Source organism: Coturnix japonica, chromosome Z (genome assembly GCF_001577835.2).
Source record: "Coturnix japonica isolate 7356 chromosome Z, Coturnix japonica 2.1, whole genome shotgun sequence".
Classification (NCBI taxonomy): domain Eukaryota; kingdom Metazoa; phylum Chordata; class Aves; order Galliformes; family Phasianidae; genus Coturnix; species Coturnix japonica.
This window is the reverse complement of record NC_029547.1, coordinates 54,129,045-54,156,927: the sequence shown is the minus strand read 5'-3', so window position 1 is coordinate 54,156,927 and position 27,883 is coordinate 54,129,045. Positions and strand designations below refer to the sequence as shown.

The 27,883-nt window shown below is 41.6% G+C and overlaps 1 protein-coding gene and 1 long non-coding RNA gene across 2 annotated transcripts in view; one reads left to right on the top strand and one right to left on the bottom strand.

Annotated features, from left to right (window-relative positions):
• Positions 1 to 44: 44 nt before the first annotated feature.
• On the bottom strand, positions 45 to 14,873 carry LOC107306503 (transmembrane protein 161B-like). The gene is made up of 6 exons (XM_015849740.2): positions 14,721 to 14,873; positions 8,535 to 8,638; positions 4,644 to 4,724; positions 2,340 to 2,437; positions 1,243 to 1,399; positions 45 to 370 (listed from the first exon to the last, which is right to left on the bottom strand). The coding sequence occupies exons 1-6, from the start codon at positions 14,721 to 14,723 to the stop codon at positions 202 to 204; spliced, it is 612 nt and encodes a 203-aa protein (XP_015705226.1). The 5' UTR covers positions 14,724 to 14,873; the 3' UTR covers positions 45 to 201.
• A 5,909-nt stretch (positions 14,874 to 20,782) lies between these two features.
• Positions 20,783 to 27,883, top strand: part of LOC116652486 — a 29,788-nt gene continuing 22,687 nt past the window's right edge. Inside the window, exon 1 of the long non-coding RNA XR_004305568.1 lies at positions 20,783 to 21,313. This is a non-coding gene — a long non-coding RNA (uncharacterized LOC116652486). The remainder of the gene's footprint in view (positions 21,314 to 27,883) is intronic.

Below are 27,883 nucleotides of genomic sequence, written 5' to 3'. Positions count from 1 at the left end.
AAAAAAAAAAAAACAAACAACCAAACAAGGTATTTTATGTATCTTAATACAAAGCAGGGAAAATAGACAAATTATCCTCCAGAAACACTGTATCACATAACAGTGTTAAAATTAACAGATACATTCCCAAAAATATCTAAAAGACGTGAAATAAATCTTTCTGGTCATGCAATAAATCAATAAATAAGACGGTTGCAAATACTAAAGAAGGGAGTTACCTGATTCCAGTCCAAACTCCAGATAGTTTTCTGTCACAATCAAAATCGCCATTGCTTTCACAAAGAAGAAAAAGCCAAACGTGACACAGACCGATCTTTCACCTCCTTCCTCTACTTTGAAATAGTGAGTGGTCAATGAAAACAGTACCTTACTACGCGAGAAAAGGGTCAAGGAAAATAAAATTGGAAAAATAACAATATTTAAGAATTATCAAGCTGTATTCTGATCATCTAAATGATATGATGATATGTAGGTAGGAACACGCTTCTCTGCAATACAGTTTTAATTTAGACTTACTTGCTGTCAATTACAGCAATATTCCCAACCATGGGTTATCTTATTTTAATAATAATATATAAGAATATCTTCTATTAATTATAGCAAAACCATAGCTGCTTCGTTTTACGGTTCAGTATTGCTTGCTTCCTAAAGTACTGTTTCTTTCATTTCCAGAAGAGAATGTTGCTTTTCACAGATCACAGTACTATTTGAGCTCCTACAACTGTCTATATGTTTTATTTTGTACTGAATCTGGGGGAAAAAAAAAATAAAATTGGAAACTCTATAAAGTTATGAATTCATGCATGCAAATTAGCAACACATGATGATTTACATTATTGTATTACTTAGTTCAGGAAGTATGAGACTAAACATAACAGAAAAGCTAGGCAGTAAATTGCACGCTTCTTCAAAAATTACTAACAATATGTATGGACAGCAATGTTCGACTGCCAGGCTGGGGAAATATTAGTTCAGAACAGGTACACACTACATTAATTCTATGTTCACATGGCTGTATTTTTTCTATAAATGGCTTGGTATAAATGTTTATGAGCTATTTATATCAGCACACACAAAGAAACATGTTACAGCATATACATTACCTGAAAATGATGCTAGCTTATACCATTTGGAAAAGAATTGTAAATACTTAAGTATTCTCTAAAACAACAATAGAGAGCTTTCTGTGAATTGCAGCATGATGGAACTGGTAGAATGATATAAGAAAACAGAAAAGGATACACTGCAAAAGCCAAGACAAGTAGACACCACACTACACTGATATTCATTTCTTGCGGGGGCTTCACAATGCTGTAATATGCTTCAGTCACCACATACACAACTGTAGCCGCAACAGTGAAATCCACCAACCACTGGTATTCAGGAAAGTAATGTAATGCTGAAAAATACAAATTTGCAAACGTTACACCTATGATATTTTTAAGGTAAGTGTTGTCATATACGGAATACAATAAATTAAGCTGGGCTATTTACAAAGAGGGAGCTGCTGGGAAGTATAAAGAGCAATTCATGATAAGAAAGTCCAGCCTGCCCCTCCCAAACACCTTACCTAGATCAAGAGAGTTAAAAAGCCACAAAACACTATGCAGCATTTGTCTCCTGACTATGAGATATGTGACAACAAACACAGGACATTGGTTAAATACGGGTATTTCCAAGTCCTGTACTTACTTTGAAATAATAATTTTGTCAGATTTAACCTGCTTGAATTCATAGCTCTTTAAAAGCATTTAAATCTTCAGTTGCATTCATATCCATAAACACTCAGGAAGACACTGATGCTTCTGTATACAGCACATGCATATGAAAATGTAAATAAGGAAATATATAGCATACGTGCATAGAAAAGTCTTAAGGTTACATATGTAAAGGAAATTCATTATCGTTAAGGAATCAGAAATCATGATTTTACAAGCAACTTTCAAAACATTTGACGCCGCTTTCTTCTGCTCTGTCATTTTTGGTAAACAAGCATATTAAGCCAGTTTCAACTCTGTAGGTCTAGGTTTCTGTGCAATAGTACATTTCCTATTTCAGGACAGCAGAAAGCATAAGTTTCAACATCTGTCAGTTACCATTTTCTCATCCAAAGCTATGATCTCTGCTTTTAATACGCTGTGATGTGATCTTTTCCACACGGTCTCATACTGCTTTGGATGCCTGGTTGCAACAATTTTTGCAATCTCATTTTACACTCTTTATATTGGTTGTCAATAAAAAAGATAATCCAGCATTTGCTGCAAATAAATACTTAATAGAAAATACCAGGACATACTTGATACATTACATCATTGTAGTATCAGCATCTTTGTTCTTACCAATAGTGTCCCTTTCAGTCACAGACTTTGTTTCCAGATGAAGATCGATATCTTTTGGAATGGTTAAAGGTTTGTTTTCAATGTGACCATTATATTTTCTGTAACAAAAAATACATATGTAGATAAATAAAATAAACATAGATTCCACAAAATCAACTTTCTCTTTGTATGTATAACAATATTTCAAATTTAAGAAGAATGCAGACTTTTTTTCCTTACATGTAAGCACTTCTATCTAGTTTGCTAAAAGCAGTAACTCCAGTTTAAAGAGTTTAGAAACAACAAGGTATGCCAGTAATTACAGGGTTTATCTTGTAGCGTTCTAATGCACTATGATAATTATGCAAGCTGGTGGGTACTGTTTACTCCATTCCACTGTTAGACAGGAATCTGTAGTGATCTAAAAAGTAACCCCAGCCTCGATAGTTGTTATATGAGTACCACTGTAGAGAAGAATACATCCGCCTTGCCAAACAAATCTCCTGAAGAAACTTGAAGCTGAAGTGACACTTTCCAAACAAAGTCTAGACAAGATTCCAAGCCCACTCCCCAAAAAATCAGATTTCCCAAAATAGCATCAGGCTTTTAAGTTTGTCGCCTAAGCTAAATTAACCTAGATCCTTGAAAGATGTATCAGATCAGCCATCAATAAAATAACTATTAGGCAGTTTTCTAATTTAAAAGAATGGCTGCAGAAATGGCTTTGACCTATTTCAACTCATATCCTGCTTGTGAAAAAAGTAAAAACAATTATCACCGTATTAATAGCAATACTAGAGATACAGTAGACCTTGAAAAGAAGTAATACATCATGCTTCTTCGGAGGAAATAGGCGAAACTCTGCAAACTCTGATACTAAGTCAGGGTTCAAAAACCTGGTTTTAGCCATTCCTGCAGCACATAACAGATACACAGAGGCTCTAAGCCTTACTTTTAGCCATCATCATTTCCCCTTCTAGATCCACTGAATTACCTTCCAAATACAGTATAAACAAAAATGCAACACATAATTTAAAGCTTTTTTATGCTTCTCGAATTTCTGGTAACAAATAACAGATTTGAACAATGTGGGTTTTTTGGGATTTTTTTTTTGTTTGTTTGTTTTTTGGGGGGAGGCGGGGGGTGGAAATTTCCCCCCACAGCAAAGAGATAAAGACCAGAAAGGCTATTTAGAGCAACAACTTTTTTTTTTTTTTTTTTTTTTTTTTTTCCCCTGATGCTTTGAAACTATATTAATACCATCATCTTCAAAATCTTTCCATGGGGTGCATTAAAAGGAACATGGCCAGCAGGTCAAGGGAGGTGATCCTCCCCCTCTACTCTGCCCTGGCCAGGCCTCACCTGGAGTACTGTATCCAGTTCTGTGCTCACCAATAGAAAAATGACAAGGATCTCTTGGAGAGATTCTCTCCAGCAGGGGGCCTGCTGATAAAGGGCCTGGAGTGTCTCCGCTATGAGGAAAGGCTGAGTGAACTGGGTATGTTCAGCCTTGAGAAAAGACTTGGAGGGGATCTGATTAATTTTTATAATTATCTTAAATGTGTGAGTCAAAGAGATATGGCCAACTTCTTTTCAGCTATCTGTGGAGACAGGATAAGGGGAAACGGACATAAACTGGAGCATAGGAAGTTCTGCACAAATATGTGAAGGAACTTCATAGTGAGGGTGATGGAGCACTGGAACAGGCTGCCCACAGAGGCTGTGGACCCTCCTTCTCAGGAGATATTCATGCCCACTTGGTGCCAAACTGTTCAGCTTTCTGTAGGGCATCTGCTTTGAAGGGAGATGATCTCTGGTGGACTCTCCCAGACCCTACGATTTTGTGATATATATATGTGATATATGAATATATATGAATATATGATATTGTGATATATGAAATAAGCCATACTAAAAGCTCAAAACCTCTTAGAGGACAACAATAACACAATATACTTAGCCAAATTTCACACACTCAAATCTTGCCTAAAAAAGAGGAGCTTCAACACTAAAGAAGATTTGCTTTCCTCAGGCTCCATGAAATGAGTACACTGATTTTAAAAAATCCCTGTAACCAAATTAACAATTTCACAAACCACATTTAAGGCCTGGGAATCATCCACTGCTGTACAAACTGGAAATGTTCAATTATTTAGTGAAACAAAAGAACACAGTTCAGAGCCGTGACAACACAAGCATCACAATCATATGCAAAAAGCAGTTTTAGAGTCAGAGAAAAAGCCAGAAGTTGGCCAAAGTTGTAATACAGATCATAACAACAATAACAACAAAAAAAGGTGGGGGGGAAGAGAAAGAAATGCTTACCTGTCTTTTTTGCTCTTCCCTCTTTGTTTCCCTGCAAGAATCCGTAGTTCTTCTTCAGTAGGATGTTGATACCATCGTAAACTAAGGGGAAATTGCAAGTAAAATATTGTTAACACTAGCAATATACAATGATTTATTAAAAAAAAAAAAAAAAGAAAGAAAGAAAAGAAAACATAACTATACATCAACACAGACCTATATATATACAATAGCAGTTATCTGCAACACCTAAACAAAATACCCTGCTTGGACTGAACAACAACAGCTGACCTTCAGTTCTCTTCAGCACAAATTACTTCCCATATACCATTTGAAAGTTTTACAGCTGCCCCTTTGTAACATGCCCTTCACTTCTCAAAGCAAGCGTCTCCAAACTTACTAGGAAAAAGGACAGCAGCTTACAAAAGCACAGACAGGTAAATATTAAAATATGTAAACGCTGTCTACAAAACAATCCGCATATTCTACTATCTCAGTTATGGATTTTGCACAAGAGTTATTTAAAAAACAAAATTAACTGATTTATGTGTAAACTGTACAATCGTCTACTTTCACACATAAATGCACCATCCATTTACTCATTTATCTAAAAGGCAAGAGAAGGCAAGGAAGTTCCGAAGTGGAAAAAAAAGATGGTTCAGTCTCAGTATTTTTACTCAAATTTGATTTAACTTTAGTAGCTGAAGTACCGTCTTTCCTACCCAGCAAAAGCAAGGTGCCCTTCAGATTTTGGATGGCTGTCACTCTGATTCTTCTGCTAAAATGTTAAGGCAAAGAGGTCCAACTATAAACAGAAACATACTTCGCAGATTTATCTATATAAATGCACAAGTTTTGTTTTGTTTTGTTTTCTAGAGAAGGTTACTGATTTATGATACAGTTTAATACAAGGTAATAATCAAGAGGGAGCAATGGAACCCATAACTATTATTATTACTCAAGTTCGGAAAATCTCACTAAATAAGACCATCCAAATCTACATCAGAGAATCTGAAATGCCACAGACAAAATTCTGGTTCTGTTTGGTATGCTAACACAAAGAATACTTAAAACCACAACTTGGACTTCATTGCACTACAAAATGTGTTGCAAGTAATACAAAATTACAAGTAACAGAAGCAACAATATTAATAAGGGGATTTTTTGGTGGTTTTTTTTTGTTTTTTTTGGGTTTTTTTTGGGGGGGGTTGTTGTTGTTTTTTAGTTTAATAAAGCTAACAGGACTTCAATTTAAAATCTCAAAACAAAAAAAGAAAAAAAAAGTGAACACATTTTCATTAAAGTAGAGGTTGAAAAAAAAAAGTTTGCATTTGCTTTAGCCTGCTTAAAACTGAGATTCTGCAACTGATTACTCTGTAGCTTTGACAGAGTTTACACTGAAGACCAGAACAAACATGCCTCAGTTAATTTGAATGATTGCCTTTAATAACTGTAGAACAGAACATCACTTTTCTCCTGAAGTGGCTTGGAGGGAGGACAAAAGCCACTGAGAAAAGCAACATTTTGGTAGAGACAGACTTACTAGTTAAATATGCAAATGCCTTGGTAGACACTTGGGCTGCCAATTCATTGACTCAATCAATTTGAATGTCCATATTCTGTTCAAGTCCTGAAAAGGCTTGTATACCTTTTCGAATATAAGTAAATTATGTTTCGGCAGTTAAAGATAGCCATCCACTCTACAAATGAAAAAAACAACTTCTGTCTGTCCATTCTAACAACTATGTTAAATTTTAAAATGTCTGTATTTCCTTTTAATGGGCTTTGAATGTACACATATGGGCATCTTGAAACCAGCTGGTCACTTAAGGCTCTGCATTTTCTCATAAAATGTTTACTTTCCCTCCCCTTCAGCAAGGACTGTCTCCTGAAGATATTTCAGATTATTTCTTTAGAAAAACCTCCCAGCGCTTCTGAAGAAAAACATCTTGGCCAAGTAACTTAAACTGGCCTTGGTGATCACAGTCTAGTTGAAAATAACACATTGACAGGAAAGGACACAGAGGTAGTAACTTTTCCTAGGAAAGCTGGACTTCACTGTGTGTGTAAAACACACTCCACCACCCCACTTACAGAAGTCCATCTAAGAAAACACTTCACAAATGGATAATGCTTGAGAAAATAGGTTTACATATGCTTGTCAGATAAACTATTAAAAAAAAATATTTTCTTTCTGACATTAAAATTCAGATTCTTGTTTTAGTAAAGCTCCTGATTCGATTTTATTTCTGAAACACAGAGGCATTCACGTCTCTTTACAAAATTCTAGTATTTGGTGTGTTACTCATAATGACTGGAATGACAACACACTAGAATAGTTACCTTATAAATAGAATGCTGAAAAGCAACAATGAGATTTTCAAGGTTACTAACATGAAAGGCAAGGAGACACCCACTGACCTCAGTGGGAGCGGAATTCCAAAGAGCTAGTGCAGAAATTCTGCTTTATGTACTTATCCGTACACGTGCAAAGATTAAAAACAAGAAAGGGTGACCCCAAAAATATATTTGAACAGCAAATCTTTCACTGGCACAACATTTGCCTTAGAATATGAATACAGAGACTACAGAGAATGAAAATGCAATAAGAATGAAGGACACAAGCTTAATACTGAGCAATTCTTAAAAATAAAAATAAATAAATTCTGAAATGGACATAAAGACAAAAGTTTTAAATACAATATAAAAAGTAGAAGATATCATTTGAAATATAACTGATACAACACTATGATACTAACACTGTATAAACAATGAAGATATGAAGTTTCATATTCATAGAAAATTTTCTGTAACTCACAATATAATATTCTTTTTACAGGAAAAAATACCCTGCAAGAGTGGTCAACAATGAAACTTCTAAAAACAACTAAGAGTATGATTTCCATCTGCATCATCTGCCCATTGAGAACTCTGTTTTCCATTCCACCTCTCCACTGTTGCTGTGATATTTAGCACACATTCATTTGCATTTTAAATGTCACACATTAGTGACATTTTTTCTTGGCAATCATTTGGGATTTGAAAAGGGAAAAACTGAAAAATAAAATAAAATAAAAATAAAAAAAATAATAATAAAATAAAATAAAATATGTCAAAGATACTGAGAGGGAAGAAAGCAGTGGAAAATTATACAAGACTGGTTAAGACTACCAGAGAATATGCTATCATTTAAGGAAACTCCTTCAGAAATCAAGAAGCAGAGATGTAGCGTTCTCCAAATTTCAACAGTTCCAAAAGACATAATGCTACCTTCTGATCATTCAAGGTGTTTTTCTTCCCAGAGGAATAAACAAAGCATCTCTGTTGCTTTTAATATTTAAGATACTGATTCAATTCAAAACAGCTGCTGTTTTTAGTTATTATGAATATTGTCACACAGGGAAAGCTCCCTTTGCAACACACTGCCTGTTTGATCTATCATTATGAAGAAGTACTATATTAAAATGTATAGTAAACCTGTCCTGTGAAGCTCTCAAAACACAATTTTTAATAAATACCTAAGTACTCTGTTTATGCAAGGCTAATCAGTACAACTGTCACAAATACTGAAGCACTTCAAAGAAAGAAGTCCTTTGGTTCTTAACAGTATTTAACTTAGCTTTTCAATATAAAATTATGTAGCTTGTTCCTTTAGTAAGGTAAGAGCTGGAAAACAGATAGCTTTATGACTAATACAATTAACAGCAACAAGTCTACTCTTTCACAGTAGCACTGTTTTAATACCTCGAACCTGCAAGTCAGTTGCCATCATGCTGTGCAAAGCTCAGGAATAGCAAGTAGATTAATTACTTTTCAAGACAAACTAAATTAGTAAAGTTCTACTGTTTCGACTGTGATGCGTAATTGCTTTACCACACTCACACACCATGTATCAACAGTTTCTTATCTTACCTGCCACTACAGAGAAGCCAACGAGCAAGAGAATAGTGAGGTATGATCTTCTGTATGACACTAGCCATTACCATGGTAACCACCAACTGTACACCTATTACACCCTGTAGAGGAATAAGTTAACAAGAAGTCAGTATGTGCTCTTAAAATCTGCTTTAGTACCTTTTTGTTTTGTTCCCATATTTTGAAAACACCCTCATGTATCAGGGATGATTTTTTTATTTTATTTTTCAATTTAGAAGGTAAAAACCCCACGCTGCATCAGTGTTCAAGAAATCCCTTGGAACCTGCAGTAACCAACTACATCCTTTACCAAAAGAAAAAGGCATCACAAGGCCAGCAGCATCAGCGTCCTGCCAGCTCCCAACAGAGTGCCTCAGCTGAGCAGGTTGGGATGCCACATGTTGATACTCCACAAGATATTCTGCTGTACAATCTAATCACTCGTCACAATCTTGCTGTTTGTGGTCTCTTTCTCTTCAACATGATTTAACACTGACACCCCCAAATACACCATAGTTCACCACTTACAACCACCTCTTGAAATTTCAGCCTCCTGTTAACACAGAGCATTCGCTCCTTCCTGCACTAATGAAATAGATGGTGAAGGGAAGGTTCATAATAATCAGTGTAACTTATATACTGTAGTAAGTTCTTTAGCAACTTTTCTGTTTGTTTGTTTAAATATATCAGAAATTGTGTGGTCAATTCTGCTGTTACAAAAATTAGTCCAATAAAATGTAACAGGTGATGTCCAGTACCATCCTTAATGAAACACGATTTAAAATTATCAAGATAGCACAAAGTACCATTTTCCATTAGTAATCACCTAAAATGAATGTTACCAGACATCTCATAGTGAGGTTTCAATTATCAATTAGAAGTACTTGTTACATCTTTCAACTTGAAATAACATGTTTAAGTTTTCTTCAGCTGTTCAGGCCTGGAACTTATAAATAGAAGGGAGAACAAATTTTTACTCTATCCGATAGCACAAGGATAAGGGAATGATTGATTTTAAACTGAAAGAGGGATGATTTAGACTAGATATTGTAGGAATTTTGTGTTGTTTTTTTTCTTCAGCAGGCAGTGAGGTGCTGGCACAGCTGCCCAGAGAAGCTGTGGGTGCCCCACTCCTGGATGCGCTCAGGGCCAGATTGCATGGGGCCCTTGTCAGCTTGATCTGTGGGTAGCAACCCCGCCCACAGCAGGGAAGTGGAACTAAGTGGACTTTAAGGTCATTTCTAACAGAAAACATTTTGTGATCGAAGTTTCTGCAGTGCTCTTGCACAACCGCTTCTGCCTTCTTGAAATTTCAACTGTTTCTATAAATTGCTGCCATTAATTCTTATACATACCTCAAAAGAACTGACTTTTGCTAAAGCTTCCTTTCAGTAAGACTGGGGACCCCTGCAATAACTGGGTTTTTTTGGGTGGGTTTTTTTTTTTTGTTTTTTTTTTTGTTTTTTTTTCAAGAAGCCAATAACAGCATAAATTGTGATATGTCCACTGATATCATACTATGTGGGAAACATAACATTTTGCTAACACTCACCTGTATATATTTTTGCACTACTTATTTATATGCACATTAATACATTCTGGAATAAATATACACCATCCCAAGCTATCTTAAACTACAGAACTGCTTTTACCCAAAGAAAAACACAAAACAGAGAGATTGTTCTAATTCAGGTTCTAACCAATCAAATCTCCCACACACTTTTGAGTCTTTCCATTACCGCAAATATTAGTTTAGCTACTCACTTCAAGAATACAAAGGCAGATTGGGTATTGGTTCCAATCAAAATCTTCTGCTTTACTTGACATAGTCTAAATTAGTAGACATGGTTCAGAATTTAAAAAACTATCCCTAGTTAATAGAATATTGTTTAAAGGGGAAGACATTAAAGGACAAAATCTTCTGCAAGAAACAATGAACACAAACTGGAATGCAGGATGTTCTGTCTGAAGACCAGGAAGCCACTTCTGTGCTGTGTAAGTGACAGACTAAACAAACATTAGAAACAGAAGCCAGTACCTTACAGATCAGAGAGACACTTCTGTCAGTCTGTGTACTGCTGAAAATCCCTCAGCCTGAAGGTTAGAAGACTGTGAAAGACAGTTAAACCAGTTTCTGTGCAAAACAGGAGTTGGCTAGTAACCCCATGGTCGATGCTGAGAGCAACACAGAACAACCAGACAGTGACTACAATGCCTAATAGGTTGCAGAGTTGTGTTTCCATAACAGAGGAAGACAAAGGTCAGAGGTGTTTCAGTATCTTGATCACTCAAGTCCAGAACCTTGAAGTACTTATGGCATCATTATTTCTGTTTGTGCTACAGAAAACATACTTTACATCACAGCTTTGAATAAAACATAATAAAGAATTCCTAAGTAGTCTACAATAGAAGTGTTTGCAGTTACATTGAAGGATAAGACAGACACACTCTTAAAATAAAAATGACAGGCCCAAAAGTCACTATGTTAGGTATGAACAAAGTGCAACCTAGATTTTGGCCTTCATTGTCTATACCTCTAGCACTACATAATTAGAGACACTGTTACTGATAAACACCAGAACAAAAAGTAAGAATAAGTACGATAAAGCTTCCATACTCTTATCTACAAATGATGTGTGCTGATAACACAAACACAGCTACCTCGTAATATTAACAGAAAATATGAACACTGTTAAAAGTACTTCTTCCTAGAGTATATTTTTATATTTACAGAACATGCAGAGCAAGAATAACCAAGGTTAATAGTTTTATCAAAGATAAGACTACAGCCCTTGCATTCTGACCTTACCAAGGTTATTCTCCCACTCGGACTGTACCATGTCAAGTTTTTTCCCTTGCTCTATCACGTACACAGATGTTACTAACATTCAATGCCTAGCTTTACTCGGGGCTTCAAAACTACTTGGTCTACAACAACCTCTACAACAACCACCAACTGCTGCACCCCACCCCCAACTCACCCCACACCCCCAGTGCAGGATGAAGGCAGTGATTTGAAGCCAGCAGTTGTATGCACTGGGATTACTTAGAATAGCACACCAGCTGAACAACTACATGCTCCAGAGAACAGGCAGGAGAACACAGCTTCATGTTCAGAAACACAATGCCAGCTACTTATTTCTGAAGTGACAACTCTTGTAAAAACAAGAGTTTGTTTTACAGTACAAATGATGCATCAAGTGGCATGAAGAACACACAAAGGAATTCATGTCTACCACCAGTTGCTCACCTCCATGTGCCACTTCTGCTTTGGCCAGTGCTTTTCCCAAGTTCAAAGAAGGGTCATAAGCTGGTAGATAGGAGTCAGAATCTGCATGACTCCCTTTGAATCAAGTTATGTTATTTAAAAATCAAACCACAGTCTTGTCAGCCAACATCATTTTATCCCCCATGAAAGAAGAGTGCTCCCTAACCACAACAATTACAGAATTAAGGATCATTAGGAAAATCAAACTACTAATGTAATAGTCTCATGACTGGAACCAAACCACTTTTAAAGTCACAGAATTATCATTACTACTGAAGTAATCAATAGAGAATGTGCCTCAGGCAGAAAATCAGTACATATTCAATGTAGTATTACATTACAAGCAAAGCCAGTTCAGAGAACTGATCTACAATAATGAAGAAAAAGAAGGTACGAGATTATGTTAAAAGATTTTTTAAATCTACTATACCTATGTTTACCTAATTGCCACATTAATGGTGGGAGCTCTCACCCTTGAAATCATTAACTCATTTTACAGAAGGCTTTGCAAGATTCATTCCAGGAACAAGAAGTGGAAAACATCTAGTGCCACTGCAGAACAGCCTAAACACTATGGCAGCATTAAGATTCTTGCACAGAACTGTGAACATAATGTGTATTACAGCTAGAAAGATCAGCCCTGATAGTCACAGCTAGGAGTTGTACAGCCAGCCAGTTGTTGGGACAACAGTTTGCGAGCCCACTGATACAAAAGAAACCGCTGTACATTTCATTCTACCATTCTTACTCAGAACTGGAGAATGCAGCTTTCACATAATGTACAGGTAGACTGCCAAAGGCTGTATTTTCACGTGACTTAGAATCCTTGCTTCTGGTTCCATAACATTTGTCAATACAGCCAGCAACTATCAAGGAAAAGTGGAAATGATTTCTCAAGCCTATCAGGAAGCATTTAATGGATTGCACCCTAGAGTGCTGATGGAGTTGGCAGATGTGGCTGCCAAGCAACTCTTCAATCACCCTCCAACAGTCCTGGCTAACAAAGGATGTCCCAGCAGACTGGAGACTGGCAAATGTGATGCCCATCTTCAAAAAGGGCCAGAAAGATGGAAAGATGATCTTGGTAACTACAGACCTATCAGAGAGACCTGGATAGACTGCGTTAATGGGCCAAAGTAAACTGTATGAGTTTTAATAGGGCCAAGTGTTCGGTCCTGCAGATTTGTCACAACAACTTCAGGCAACATTACAGGCCTGCAGACAAGTGGCAGGAAAGCTGCCTGATGGAAACAGACCTTGATGTACTGATGGACAGTCAGCTGAATATGAGCCAGCAGTGTGCCCAGGTGGCCAAGGAGGCCAGTGACATCCTGGCTTGTATCAGGACTGGTGTGGTGAGCAGGACTAGGACTAAGTCATCCTGCCCCTGTACTAAGCACTGGTGAGGCCTCACCTCGAGTACTGTATTCAGTTTTAGGCACCTCGGTACAGAAAGGACATGGAGGTGCTGGAGCAGGTCCAAAGAAGGGCAACAAGGCTTGTGAAGGGCTTGGAGAATATGTCCTATGAGGAGAGACTGAAGGAACTGGGGCTGATTAGTCTGGGGAAAAGGGGGCTAAGGGGAAACCTTACTGCTCTCTTAAAATACATGAAAGGTGCTTACAGTGGAACCAAACTGGCACTCAAAACCCCACCTGAACAGCACAGGCAATTCTCTCACCGCCTCCGCAAGAGAGCACGATAGAGCAGGGCTAGTCTCTTCTCATTGGTGACAGGAGGAGGGGAAATGGCCACAAGTTGTGCCAGGGTAAGTTTAGGCTGGATATCAGGAAAAGCTTCTTTGCAGAAAGGGCTGTTAAGTACTGGAATAGGCTCCCCAGGGAGGTGGTTGAGTCACTGTCCCTGGATGTGTTTAAAAACCATTTGGATGTGGTGCTCAGGGACATGATTTAGCGGACAATAGTTAGTTAGGGAAGGATTGTTTGTTTGTGGTTGTACTTCATGATCTATTTTTCCAACCTGAGCAATTCTGTGATTCTAGTGGTATTCAAATAAGGGCCTCATTGAAAGGAAAACCTGTATTTGTTTACAGCTTTCAAAACTAGCTCCAAATAGAGCAGTGGGATAATGGAATCCTACAAATAACAGTAATATTTCAAGAGTTTTAGAGTCAATATTCTACTCTCAAAGGAAAAGTAGGAAAAGGAATGAAAAATAGAAGAAAGAGGCACAGTGGGGGAAGAAAACAACACAGTTCCTTCCAGGTTCCAAGATGCACATAATCAAGGAACATATAATTAAAATCAGCTTGTTGAATACTTCAGTGTTAGAAGAGTTAATTATCTGATTTCACCCAAAGCATAACTTCAACGTGGAGATGCTAAGGAAGATCTCTGGCAATTGGACAAATGCTGTCACTACAGCTAAAACGTACTGACATTTTTACCAATATAGAAGAATATGCGCCAGTGGGACACATCATATAACACTGTGGTGCCCATTCATATGTAGAATACGAATCTCAAAAGCAGACCCACTCAACTCAGATAACTCGGGTGTTTTGTACTGTAATTAAGACCCACATACAGGGCCCACCCCATCCTTACAGAGCAGAGTTGCAGTCACTCAACACTGAACCCTCCACAAACCCCCATGCTGTCTGTACCACTAACTACGCCAACCAGACTTTGCTCTCCTGCTGCTGTCCATCGAAGCTCATTTCCTGTGTATTATCCCACGTGCCACGTCCGTACTACGACTCAGAAAACGCAACCTGCAGCAGGATTTTTCCACAAACCCAGCGCTGCAGCACGCTGCCCCACACGCACCAGGCCCCGTCCAACCTTAGGGCACTAAAAAAAGACGGAGCGTTAAACCCCACTGAAGCCAAAGTCAGCAGATAAAGCGCAGCTAACACAAAGTCCCGCCCGCCCTCCCCTTGTCGCCCCGCTCACCATGCTGCTCCAGCCGGCGCAGCCCGCCGCTCCAGCCGCTCCAGCCGCCCGCCCCGACCCCGCTCGCAGCGCATAAATCCGCCGCCCGGCCCCGCTCTGCCCGGCCCGGCCCCGCTCCGCCGCGGCGGCCCAGCGCCCGCCAGGCCCCGCGCCGGCTGCCCACAGCCGAGGTCACGCAACGGTCCCGCCGGCGCCAGGCCCCGCCGAGCTGCCCGAAGAGACGCCTGACTCAAAGTGCTAACGGGCAGCACGGGCCGAGCCGCAGGAACAGCGCCAAGCTTCGCGTCCGGCTCCTGCCGAAAACGACGATAGACAAGGCGGGCAGACAGGCTCGGTGGGGCGCGGCGCCGCCCAGCCACCCGCTCCCGGCCCGGCAGGCACGGCCAGGGCCAACAACTCCGAGCGAGGAGCCACCACAGCGACACCGGCACCGGCTGGGAGGGGCCGAGCAGGGCGCGTGTGCCGCCACAGCGCATGCGCCATGCCCTGCGCATGGCGGGACCGCGGCTGCTGCACGGCGCATGCGCGGCACGGGGCGGCCGTGAGCTGCGGCCCTGCTCAGAGGGACCGGCTGCCTCGGAACCCGGCTCGCCGGGACCTCTGCCGAGGGCCCCGCTGGACGTGCCGGGGAGCTCCTCCGCGTCGGGACCCGCGGAGCTGCCGGAGGGAGAGGTGCTGCACCAGGACATCCGTGACCAGCCCCACCTGGCACAGCACTGCAAGGATCGTGCTCTTCAGGCAGTTGATTTGCCACCAGTGCAGCACGTGGATGCATGGACAACTGCTGCTCCAGCCAGGGCAGCACTAGGTCAAGGATGTCTTGTCCCTCCCTGAAAAGTGCTGCCCATTCCTCCAGAAAGAGGCTGCCCACCTTCTCTGGCTCTTTGGCCATCAGCTCAGTGGATGGAGTTGGAGGGGGTGGAAGACATTCCTCAACAGTGTAAGGGCTGGCAGCAATGCCAAAGCTGATAGGCACTGGCAGTGCAGGAGGGGAGGCAATGCACTCCATGAACTGATTTGTCTCCCCGCACGCAGACCTGGATGGTCTGCATGGCCACTCTGCACAGCGGGCAGCTGTCCCTCAGCCTCGCCCACTGCTGGATGCAGCTGAGGCAGAATGTGTGATTGTGTGGAATCAAGTAGGTGATGCCAGGGAAACAAGCAATACTGCAGGGGCAGACACTGAGATGATGTGAGCAGCCCCAGGCACGACCCAGCACAGCACAGCCAAAACCTTGCTTGAAGAACCTCCAAGCCTCGCAGAGCTGCTCAGCAGGGTCCAGGAACGAGCCAGACTGAGCCAGGCTCTGCCCGCACCCCACTATGAGCAGTGAGGGCTGAGCAGTCACCATCCATCACCCAATGATGTCACAGCCTGTTGCTTGAGGGCATTACCATGAGCTGTCCACCCCCACAGCACTCACCTGTGTTTTAGATATTACCTCCTTTTCCTGATTTGCTGTACTTTCCCCTTCATTCCTGTCCACCTTTTATGCTCTACATCTGACATTAAAGCCCAGGCCCTTCTTTGATTAAACCAACTCTAATTCTTCATATATTTTTGTTTCCAATCAAGCCCTTCTAGTTCTTCGAGATTAAACGTGAATAATAAAACTTAATGAAGTATGAAGGATTTATGAAATTAAATGACGCTTCCTGGTATACAGGTACCACCCCTGAAAGAACTCACCATCTTGCAGTTTTATGGAGCACAGGGAGACTCAGGTGTGTTGGAAGAAATATGTTTCTCTTTCTTAATGGCTTGAGCAGATTATCCTATGGAGTTAAACTACTGATAATTGCTTGATACTTATGAGCAAGTTGATGACAGTGTCTTACTCTCATTTCACCTCCATGTTGTACAGCTCGTTGGCCGGCTTCCAACCAAACCAATTTGAAAGATAGTTTATACAATGTCCAAGAAAATATGAAGCCGGTGTAACAGGGAAACCCCCGTTACCGCCACCAGCAAGAGTAGTGCTACAATGTGAACTCACCCTTATTAAAATCCATGTGGATAAGCATGCTAAAGACAGGTGAAGCATCATCTGGCCTTCATATCTTATAAAGACGTGAACAAATCCAAGTTCAAGACAGAAGACAGAACCCTCTCAGGAAACAGGCTTTTCTTACTGTGTCTGGATTTCCAGGAATATACATGCATCTTCACCCTCTCTTGGTGAAAATCTCTTGAAAAACAGTAGGTCAATAGTAATTCTTTAACCAAACTGCATGTAGGCATTTACACATGCTTACTACAGTCGTTCTGAAATGTTGCAGAAGGAATGAGGAATATGAGCTCTGCCTGCAGAAGCACACCAGTTGCATACAGACTTATGTCAATATTAAACCGGGAGGAAGGAGTATCTGTGCTCTTCCTTCCCCCTGTTAATCTCCCACCAAATCACACAGAGCAGTACTTCAAGCCTTGCAGACCCATTTTCCATGTAAGATTCCCACAAGTCGCATCTCTCAGAACATAAGTAAGCATTGCAGAGATGCTCACACTGAGGCCTCTTGTATTTTGGAAACAAAGCTTCACTTAGGAAAAAAAGATGTGGGTTTTTTTAGTAACAGCACTTTCCTGATGCTTGTATTGCATTAAAAATGTTGCAGATCTTCAGTCCTGCCTCATCTAACATTATAATGTCGTGGAAAGAGGCCTAAGTATGTAAGAACTAATACTGTAAGAATCCCAATAGTTGTTGTGATACCATCTCTGGTGGACAGACTTCAAGCTTTCTCTCCTCACACTTCTTCTATCATACTAAGTAATCATTTGGTTTAATTTCAAACAATTGTTGTTTTTTTTTTCTGCAAGAAAAATGAATACAAACAGAGAAAGTGTCAGCCTGAATGTTACTTAACATGGAAGAAGCTACAACGTTCTGGCCTTTGGATAGATCCAATATTTACTGTCAACTTCAACTGGCATTTATATGAGTATTTTAAAACAAGCTCATTACTGCACCCAAATACTAACTTGAGTAAGTTTGTCTCGGTCATCTCCACCCTCCCATGTCCCTCTGAGTGCCAGCTATCTGGAGTGAAAGAGCAGAATATCAGGAAAGAATGGAAAATGCAATTGATCTCTGATCTGTCACATTTTTTTACTGCAGTGGAGAACAAATACGTGATTCTTCATGTGGGGCAGCTAAAAATTATTGGCTGATATTAGAGAAGGGAATGGGGAAGGGAAAGGAAAAAGAAAGGGAAGTAGGAACAGTCTGTTGAGTCTTAGCCATTATGTATATGTTATTTTCCAAATTAGTGTTCTGTTTTGGAGACACATATTCCTCCCCAGCTCCCAGCTCTTTGTGGACTATTAGTTTCAGGCAAATGAAATGCTTGAGCAATCCTGATTAATTTAAAATAAGTTTACTGAAAAATCAAACATCTGTTTATTTAAGTCTGATGTCTTCACCCATAAGGAACAGTAAAGAACACAAAGCTACAGAAATACAAGTTTCCTACAGTAACTCTATCTACAGTATTGTACAGTTAATACTATCATAGTATAGTAATAGTATTGTGGTGTTATATAGTATGAGCTATAATATAGCCACTGTACAACTATATTGTAGTTCATAGTATGGTGTAGCGTAGCACAGTATAGAATAAAAGCCATAGAAATGTCACTTTCTATAGAAGCTGTGACTACATTATAGTTACTGTTTTATCAGTATTGATGTTTAGATGTATAGTTTTTGCAAGTTAAAGATTACAGACTTGTCTTTCTTTCACAGTATCCTAATGTAAAATCAGACCTCACTTCAATCTTTTTGCTTGAGGTAAAAGACTTTGTACTGGTATCTGTGTGAGGAATTTGTCTCTATGACTTCTTTGGTACCTGAAGGCAACTGCCTACTAGAAAGGTTGCCAGAAGAAAAGCTTCCTACTGAAGAAAGAATATAAGTGATCCAAGATAAATGAAATGAAATGGGAAGTGGCGGGTGTTGGGCTGCTCCAGACCCCCCTCCGAGGGCTCTGTGTTGGTGTATGAGAAACGGGAGGAAGGGGGGACTGTGAGTGTTCTGCCGGTGCGAGCCTCAAACCTTCACCTCGAGTGTGGTCTGAGAACGGTGCGATGTCGTTAGCCGCGGAAGGTGGGAGTTTTGTGAGCACATGGACTGTCACATGCGCTTTCGGAAAATCTTATTTGCTTTTGGGGAAATGTCTCGTGGTGCTACTGGGGAGGGGAGGGAGAGGAGGCGCGGGGCTGCAGAAACGCGGGCCCTCTGTAGCGTCGGTGGGGCCGGACCCGAATCCTGCGGGTGGGGAAGGGGAGCTGAGGGGGTGGGAAGGAAAGAGAGGGGAAAAGGGGGGAGAGGGGGTAGGGAGGGAGAGAAAGGAGGGGGGGAGAAGAGAAATGAAAGGGGGGGAGGAGGAAAAATAGAAAAAGGGGAGAAAGAAATGAATATATATATATATTAAAGAGGGGAAAAAGAAAGGAAGAGGGAAAATAAATAAAAGGGAAGAGGGAATAAAGAGATAAAAGGTGAAACGGGAAAAAGGGAGAAAGGGGGGAAATGGAAAGGGAAAAAAAGGAAAGGGAGAAAAGTAAAAAAAGAAAATAGAAGGTAGAATTTTAAAAAATGGGGGGGGGAAAGAGCGGATGGTGGAAAAGGTAAAAAATGAAAAGGGAGAGAAAAAGAGGAGAGAAATTTAACAAAAAAAAAAAAACAGGAAAGGGGAAATGGAAAAAAGAAGGGGAAAATGCAGTGGTTGGAGAAAAGAGGGGGAACGGGAAAAGGGGAGAAAAGCAGTGAAAAAGGGAAAGGGAGAGTGGGAGCAGAAGAAGGAAGGGAAGGGAAGGGAAGGGAAGGGAAGGGGAAGGGAAGGGGGAAGGGGAAGGACAAGGGAAGGGAAGGGAAGGGAAGGGAAGGGAAGGGAAGGGAAGGGAAGGGAAGGGAAGGGAAGGGAAGGGGTAAAAAGGAAGGAGGGATTTCTGTCTGGAGATCACAGAGATTCATTGCAGGGCAGTTGGACTGGATGGCCATCAGAAGTCCCCTTCAGCTCTAAGGGTTCTATGGTTCTATTCTATAATTCTATGTTCTGCCAACTGAAGAAGTGGCTGCAAAACCGCCACCTGCTGCCCGCCGCCGGGACGGACAGATGAAGGAATAGACGTACAGACCTACCTGGGAAACGTCTTTGGAAAAGAGAAGAACGTGCAGTCACGGACTTTTATACAGTTTAGAGTTATTTAAAATTTCAAAATACATAATTGCCATTACATATCTGAGTCTTCCTCTTAAGTCTTCCTTATAACACCCACGTTAACTATCAGTGTTAGGCGTCTATCCGAGTTCAGGGGACACACACCTACTTGGGTTTACCCTCACACCACGGAAGACGTCCAGCTCCCCCTCCCCTTTCCACCGCCGGCCAATGTCCCCGTGTTTTTGCTTTTCATTTTGCCGTCCGTTCATTTCGCTTGGCAAAAGGCTGGTTATGGAAAAGGGTGAGACGTCGCAGCTGTCGGTGACTGCCGTTTGCCTCGCCGCAATCAGGCTCGCACTCTCGGAGCCGTGATTGCGGGATCCTCCGCCTCGTTTGCATTGATGAGGCCGTGGTAGCGGCCGGGGTTCGGCTCTGTGCCCAACGCAATCACTGCGTTCGGCATGAGCGCGGAGCCGGGCATCCGCCGCGCGGCGCCTCAGCCCAGCCACGTTACAGCCGCTCCTGCAGAATGGTCCAGATCAGCAACTCCGAAGATGAGTGTTAACTGAGGAGTCGGCATTTCCTTGTTCTTTACTTATTGAATATAACGATGATGTTCTCTTCAGTGCCCCAGGATCCCCCCCAAACTATCCCACCTGGAGTGCCTGATATTTTTAGGACGGGCAAGAAGATCTGTGTTCCGTAACCCAAAAGGTTGGGGTTATTCCCCCTTTGTTCATTGTTTACACTAATGAAGAGAAGGGGTTTGGGTTATTTGTTTATCTTCCCCCCCCCCCCCCCCCGGTATTTTTTCCCCCGATATGCGATCGCTTTGCACACAGGACAAAATGTTTCGGTATTATAAACACCGAAGCTGTTCAAAGCATTCACACCTCCAAACCACTCACTTTGCCTCTCCCAGAGAATGAGAGAATGCGTTTTCCACCGAAGTTAGAAGTGTCTGAGAACAGAACACAGTCGTTTCCCTCTGAACCCACAGTGCTCTGAGTTTTTCACAGCGATTAATCTGAGATCTGTTTTTTCACCCACTTCCTGAATATAGGTATTGAAGTAGTCATCTGTGCTTTGAAAAAGAAAATAAAATTAAAAGAAAAAAAATTAATAAAATAAACATTTTGTTAAAAAAAAATGGAAGTGGGAAAAAAATGGAAGTGATAATTCAAAGCTAAAGCACGCAGTTCAAAAGCTGAAGCTCCCATTGGAGAACAGAAAATTTAATGAGCTTTTAATGGAATGCAATGCTCGGAGTAGTAAATTATTTGTTAGTTGACGATGCAATCAGCATGCTGATTAAGGTCGCTTGGATTTTTACCAAACATTAACTGAATGAAAACGGTTAGCCCACGTTGTTCTGCTTGGGGGGCTCCAGTGTAGCAAATGGACTTTTGGAACAGCGACTGTCAATGAGGGTGAGTGCACTCCAGGTGTCATTTGAATATGGCAATAAAATATTTCTGATAAATGTTTAAAAGCATTTTAAATCCACAATGTTCTCCTGTGTATTGTGAGCTGTTTAAGAGTGGGCCCAGAAAGGCCTTCCCTCAGCCCTTGTTTCTCCCTTAGATGACAGGCATTACATTATACTCGATTTCATTATTATTATTATTTTAACTTGACCTATAAAATGCTCTTTTGTACAAATATGTGGGCTTGTTATGGAATTTGGAGACTGAATTTGCAGGAGAAAATGAAATGTACCTGGTGGAGAAATACTGTTTGCTGTCCGGGTTAAAAGTGTAATCACGTCTCTTCTAAATCTACCTGACAGATTTATGCATATTAATTGGGTATCTGTTAATGTCAGAAACTGTGAGCTTTTCTCTTTCCTTCCTTCCTTCCTTCCTTCCTTCCTTCCTTCCTTCCTTCCTTCCTTCCTTCCTTCCTTCCTTCCTTCCTTCCTTCTTCCTTCCTTCCCTTCCTTTTCCTTCCTTCTTCCTTCCTTCCTCTTCCTTGCCTTCCTCCTCCTTCCTTCCTTCCTTCCTTCCTTCCTTCCTTCCTTCCTTCCTTCCTTCCTTCCTTCTTTCCTTCCTTCCGCCAATCTTTCTATCTTTCTGTACTTCCTTTTTAATGGAAATCCCTAATTCTCTTTATCCTGGAACGAAGGCTTTTTTCCTTTCATGGTCTCGAAGAGAACCAACGCAACACAGCCTGGTGGCATTAGCAAACAATGGGGAGCCGGCTGCAGTTCCGTGCTTGCTAACTGTACTTATTCGCCCGCCGGACCCTCTGGTCGATCCTTGCGCACATCGGCTGCGTGTGCGCTGCTCTAAGACAGCGTTTATCAGTTCGGGCAGCGGTTCGCTTTGCTCTGCGGATTTACAGGGGGCAGAAATACGAGTTTAAAAATGTAAATAAATAAATAACGACGAGGCTGGAAGCTTTGCATCTTGTGTTAACGACCACACAGTCTCTCTCCTATAAATCCCAATTAGCTCCGTCGTCGCGTTGTTCGCCGGCGGTGATGAGATACCTTTAAACCCCGATAAATAACTCTCGGGGTGTTTTAACTGTTCCTGTTTATGACCCAAGAGGTTAAATGCCTTTGACTGGCATTTGACTTCTGACCTCATATAAATGTTATCTTATCAGTTCCCGCTTGTTAACTTGTATTGAGTGCTTGTCCCTGATGGCTTTGAGATAAAGGGGTTTTTATTATATTTCCTATTGAAACTGAACCCTTTGCTTTGTTCTTTGCCTGTAGTCTCAGCCCACACAGTAACCCCGTCACCTAACAGTTCTGCTGAATTGGCACAAAACCCGAACTGGTTACAGCTTACATGGAGCCTGATTTCCTTCTGGGCTGGATGGATCTAATCGGACATCGTTTGTTTGCTTATGATTGAGCCGTGATCCAACGCTGAACACTGCCTTTATTTCATAGAGATGATTTTCAATAATTGTAGAATACGGATAAGAAAAGAAGAGTTAGTGAAATCTTGCTATGGATTTACTTTTGCCTGAATCTGGGAACGCACATTAAAAAGTCACATGCATTTTTCTCATCTGCTAAAACAGCTAAGTGTTGTGCAGATGTACATCTACCCTCATTCTGCCTTTCAAACTGAAGTGATTTTTCCCTTATCTCACTTATGCTCCTGTGTCGTCCCACCTTTCCCACCTACCCAACATGCAGATGCTATCTGATGGCTGAAGGCAGTGGGCATTGCCTCAGTGGGCTTTTGTGTAAGTCGAAGTGTTTTCAATACAAGATACAACTGTTCACAGTCGTGTTAGTAGAAGGCAAATGTAGTTCTGCCGTTTGATTTGCTGGAGGACATTTTCCATAATCTTTCCTATCGAAATTGGACTATAATCACAGAGGAGTAAGGAGGTAAGTAGCCATCTTGAGTGCTTCACACTGCATTTTTTTCTCCTTAGCCCTTTACCCACCTGCTCTCGTCTTGCACTTTCATTGCCTCTCACTTTAATTACCCTCGAAGGAAACACTCGATGTGTGGAAATGTATTTTCATCGTTACACAAGCTGCAGAAAGTTGCCTCTTAGCGGGCAGTTCGGGTTTTCTCTGCTGGGTGGTGGTCAGCACCTCCACATTTACTCATACATATGAATGAAAGATTTTAATATACATATATAAACAATTATTGTATGGCTCCGTTGAAATCTATTTACAAAGGACAAATGTGTAAAGAAATGTTCTTCCTGCGAACAAGATTAACCTTATGCAAACTAAAATTCGGGCACACAGATAAGGAATGGTGAAGTGGGAACCCTCCGCAATGGACACTTCTCAGTACTAAATTCGCTCTTTGTAATCCCGCTGGTATTTACTGAAATATCTATTTACTGCCTCAATCTTTCGTGTTGCCTCTATGGAAGGACTGAGAACTTTGGTTGCTCATAGCGCTGTTTCCATATCAGTGTCGATCAGAAGTATTCAGACTAATCCTTAACTTCATGCTTTAAGTATCGCATATTTTAAAGATATCGTTTTAAAAAATATGTATCTGAAAATCTACTTACTGTAATTGAAAAATTGCAGCATCTACCATTACACAATTCGTGTAATACTACATATCTTTCTAAAGGGAGAAACTTAAATTCCAGTACTCAGAACGCCACCACCAACACCACGAGCATGGATGTGTGAAGTTATTTGTCGCTTAAATGAGAGCCGTTGGCAGCGCTGTCATTCACTGCAGGGCTGGCACCTACGGAACTTATTGATTGCGCCGCAGTTCGCTATTTGCGATCAACCTTTTGATAGGAGTTGAGTGTACTGGGTTTTATCTGCTTGAAAACTTTTAGGAAGACTGGAAACTCTTTTTAAGCTTGGAAAAGAAATTCCGATAAAGGGCATTAAGATGGGAACGCTGATCAGTGCCCGTTTCTTCAGCTCTCTGTAAGAGCAAGGAGCGTAGGAAACTCAGTGCTGTTACTAACGCTGAGGACAATTCGTTTCTCTCCTGCTTCAGGGTAACAAGCCGTACGTGCCGTAGCTAACATGCAAAAATAAAACACAAACTGGAGCGAAAGATCCATTATCCATGTCTTACTGAAGACAGGATGAACCCAGCCTTTATTTCTCCTGTTTTAGGAGAAAAACGGCTTTACGGGCACAGAGCGGCCGTCTCTTCCCGCTGCCGCGGTTCCCCAATGCAAAGCGGGACGCGGCGCAGCGCTCCCCGCGGGGCGGGCCCTGCCGGTAGCTCAGCCCCTCTTTCCCTCCCTTCTCCCATCCATCCGCCCACGGAGGCCCTGAATCGCGCGTGTGCAGCGGGCCGGGAGCTGCCTGCAGGCGGGAGCTGAGCTGATTCCCACCGCAACTTGTTCTGTTTTGAAAATGGCACGGGTCGCGGAGGAGCAAAGCTGAGCACCCAGCCCCGCTGTGTGTGTGTGGGGGGGGGGGGGGGGATTGGGGGGCGGTTCATCCTCCTCCCCCCTCCGTAGAGTCCTTATCCTCACACAGGCTGATTTCGTAGAGTATAAAGATAATTAACTCATTCTTCTCCTCTTAATGGCATTAGCGGCGGTGTCCTGTAGAAGAGGATGAATTTTCCCTTTTATGCTCGGACCTGGATGCCTGCAGCCGCTCCCGGGAGCGTGGCAAGGCAGCGGGGAAGGAGGGGTGCAGGTAGCTCTCCTGACACCCTCAGCTCTGAGATCTTCTCCAAAGGGGAAGAGTTCGGCCCCCCGTGATGCCATCCCCAAACTGAAAATAGCCCCTAACTGATACCAACCCCAAAAGAGGGGGAGAAGCGCTCCCACCGGCCCCAAGAACACTGGCATTGGGAAAGCCAGGTCCGCAGAAATTCCGCTTTCCATCCCCTCATGTAAACAAACAAAAATGTTTTGAGGTTATTCCTGTCCGGCAGCTCCATTTAAAAGACTGTGTGAAGTACAGCGGCACCCCTGTGGGCCTCGGGATGGTGCCGAAAAAAGCCCTGATATAAATTATCAGCCTGTCCCGGTACGTGCAGAACACGAGTGACAACTTACTGGAAGTTCTCAAGGAATCATTTATATTTCACACTCCAGCGGGCAGCTGATTTGAGGCCGTCTGTTAGCATAACAAAGGCTCCGAGCCTGTGAACTTCAGAAACCTTTCGACCCCGTAGCTGCTGGCATGAATAGCCCCCAGCCTCTGCCTATAGAGAGCAGAGCAAAGCTCCCCTGTTCGTGGCTAAATTGTTAATCAGGGTAATTTAATATAGTTTTCAGCATGCTCCGTCTCTTATTGGGTGAAGTATTCACACATCGCGGCCCTTCCCCGAAGGAAACTCCTCCTTTATTCAGCTGCGTGCGGGGCAGCTGCACTCCGAACCGAGCCCCCGATATTGCGCTCCTCCCTCCCTCCTTCCGACATTCACTACGGGAGGTGGTTGTTTGCTTGCGGTTGTTTTCTTGTTTGTTTGTTTAAATTGGCGAGTCATATTCGTATATTTCTGTGCCTCTTTTATTTCCCAATGAGCAGCATCTCATTTTTATTTTTATTTTTATTTTTATTTTTATTTTTATTTTTATTTTTATTTTTATTTTTTTATATTTTTATTTTTATTTTTATTTTTAATTTTTTTATTTTTTTAATTATTATTATTTTTTTCCCCCTCGGCTCTATCTAAGCCCCTTAGAGCAAGACTGGACTCCCTGATCCATATAAGTCCCTTCCAAGCTGGGACATTCTGTGATTCTGTGATTTCTGTGCAGGGAAGGAAGTCTCCTTTTGCCGTTACTCTGAAGGAGCTTCAGGAACCAAAGTTCATGCAAAGAGAACTTGGGGGCGAGAGGCATCTGGGAAGCAGATTTATTTGTGCGGTGCTGGGGCCGCAGGGCTCGGTAAGACATGGAGAAGTGCTGCTGATTTTTGCATCCTGCCCCAGACGGCCGCAGCGCTCCCCACAACACAGTTAACAGGGCATTAACTCTGAGAGATGCCTGAAACCGTGCCTCCGCCCCAGATGTCGTGGAATAGCACACTCTTGCAATAAAAGGACAGCGTGGCAAAGAAACGATAACAAATAACTGAGAATGCTTTCAAATTACACACTCCTGTTGGTTGCCTTCCTAAACTCGAGGTCTGGCTTTGCTGCTTTTTGTTTGCATTTTTGGACTGCTGTGTTGAGGGCATCAGTAACACAGCCTCCGCTCATTTTTTCCCCCTTGTTTTAAAGTCCCATTTTTGTTGCTTCATTTTCTTGATTCTTTTATTTTTTTTTCAGTAGATGATTCCAGATTTTTCACAGATTTTTTCCAAATCTTAGTAAATATGTTTGTGCTTCTCGTGTTTATCAAATTTCCTACGAATAATCAACATTTCCCAATAAATAAAGCAATCACACCACGTGCACTCAAGAAGTAACTTTTTGTTTCTTTGTTTTTTATTTTGCTTTATTTTACTTGGTAAAATGACAGTTTTTCCCTTCCTTGCCTTTTTCCCATTAATTCTTCCTTTTCATTTGGACCCTTTCCTTCATTATAACCAGTGATTCATAATACCTATGGATTACCATATTTTCATTTCTCTGAGTGTCTCTTAAACTTTATTTGAGAGATGAAGAAATGCAAAGAACAAGACCTTGCTTTTCACCAGTACTGAAGTATATTTCCAGGTTGTTTTGTCCAGATGATATTTAGGTTCTTTTTCAAAATGATTACATTTTAACTCAAGGCCACATTTTTGTAAAAAGGGCTTTTTTTTTTTTTTTTTCTTCTGTCTGCCAATTAAACAACCGGTTTTCTGCACATGAGGAGATATCTGCTCAGGTTGTGGTGTTTTTAGTTGTTTCTTTTTGTCTGTTTGTTTGTTTTTTCCTCAAAGCTGCTTCCATCTAATGGTGGAGTTTGGGCCCACTGCATTGGAAAAAGGATGTATATTTGGGATGGTGTTTGACAGCAGGAGTGAACGCAGACACCAGAACAATTACATTACAATCCCATAGGGAACGCCAGCACCAAATTTAGCCAGACTGATGGGGAACTGTCTAGACGGTCTCTTTTGTGTATCATCTGTTTTTTTCCCTGCTGCATTGTCCAGCTTGAATATATGACTGGAACCTGCATATGGAGCCCAAACACAGCCATTCCTGAAGCCACACTTTGCTGTAAAAGATAAAAACAACCACACACACACATACAAAAGTCTGGGCCAAATGCATTCCGTAACCATCTCCATATAAGAACAGCTATAAAGCAGAAAAGCAAACAAAACTGTTATTGCACCTAGTGCGCAGGAGTGTGCACATATGTAGGCACGCAGACATATGGTTTCAGATAGCCGTTCTGTAATTAAAACTGTAGAATTCTTAATTAAAAACTCTCGGTAGAGCTATCACTTGAGATCACTGGTGGGTACTCGGGAAATGCTGGCTGAGGCTGGGCGGGAGCGGGGCTGCCTTGGGGCAGCGCTGTTTTGCAGCAGGGAGGGAGATGAGGGCACAACTGCTGCTTCCTTTTCATCTGCACCACCTCCTCCCCAGAGGAGGAAGAAAACAAACAAAACAAGCAGGTATTGTGAAGAGGCA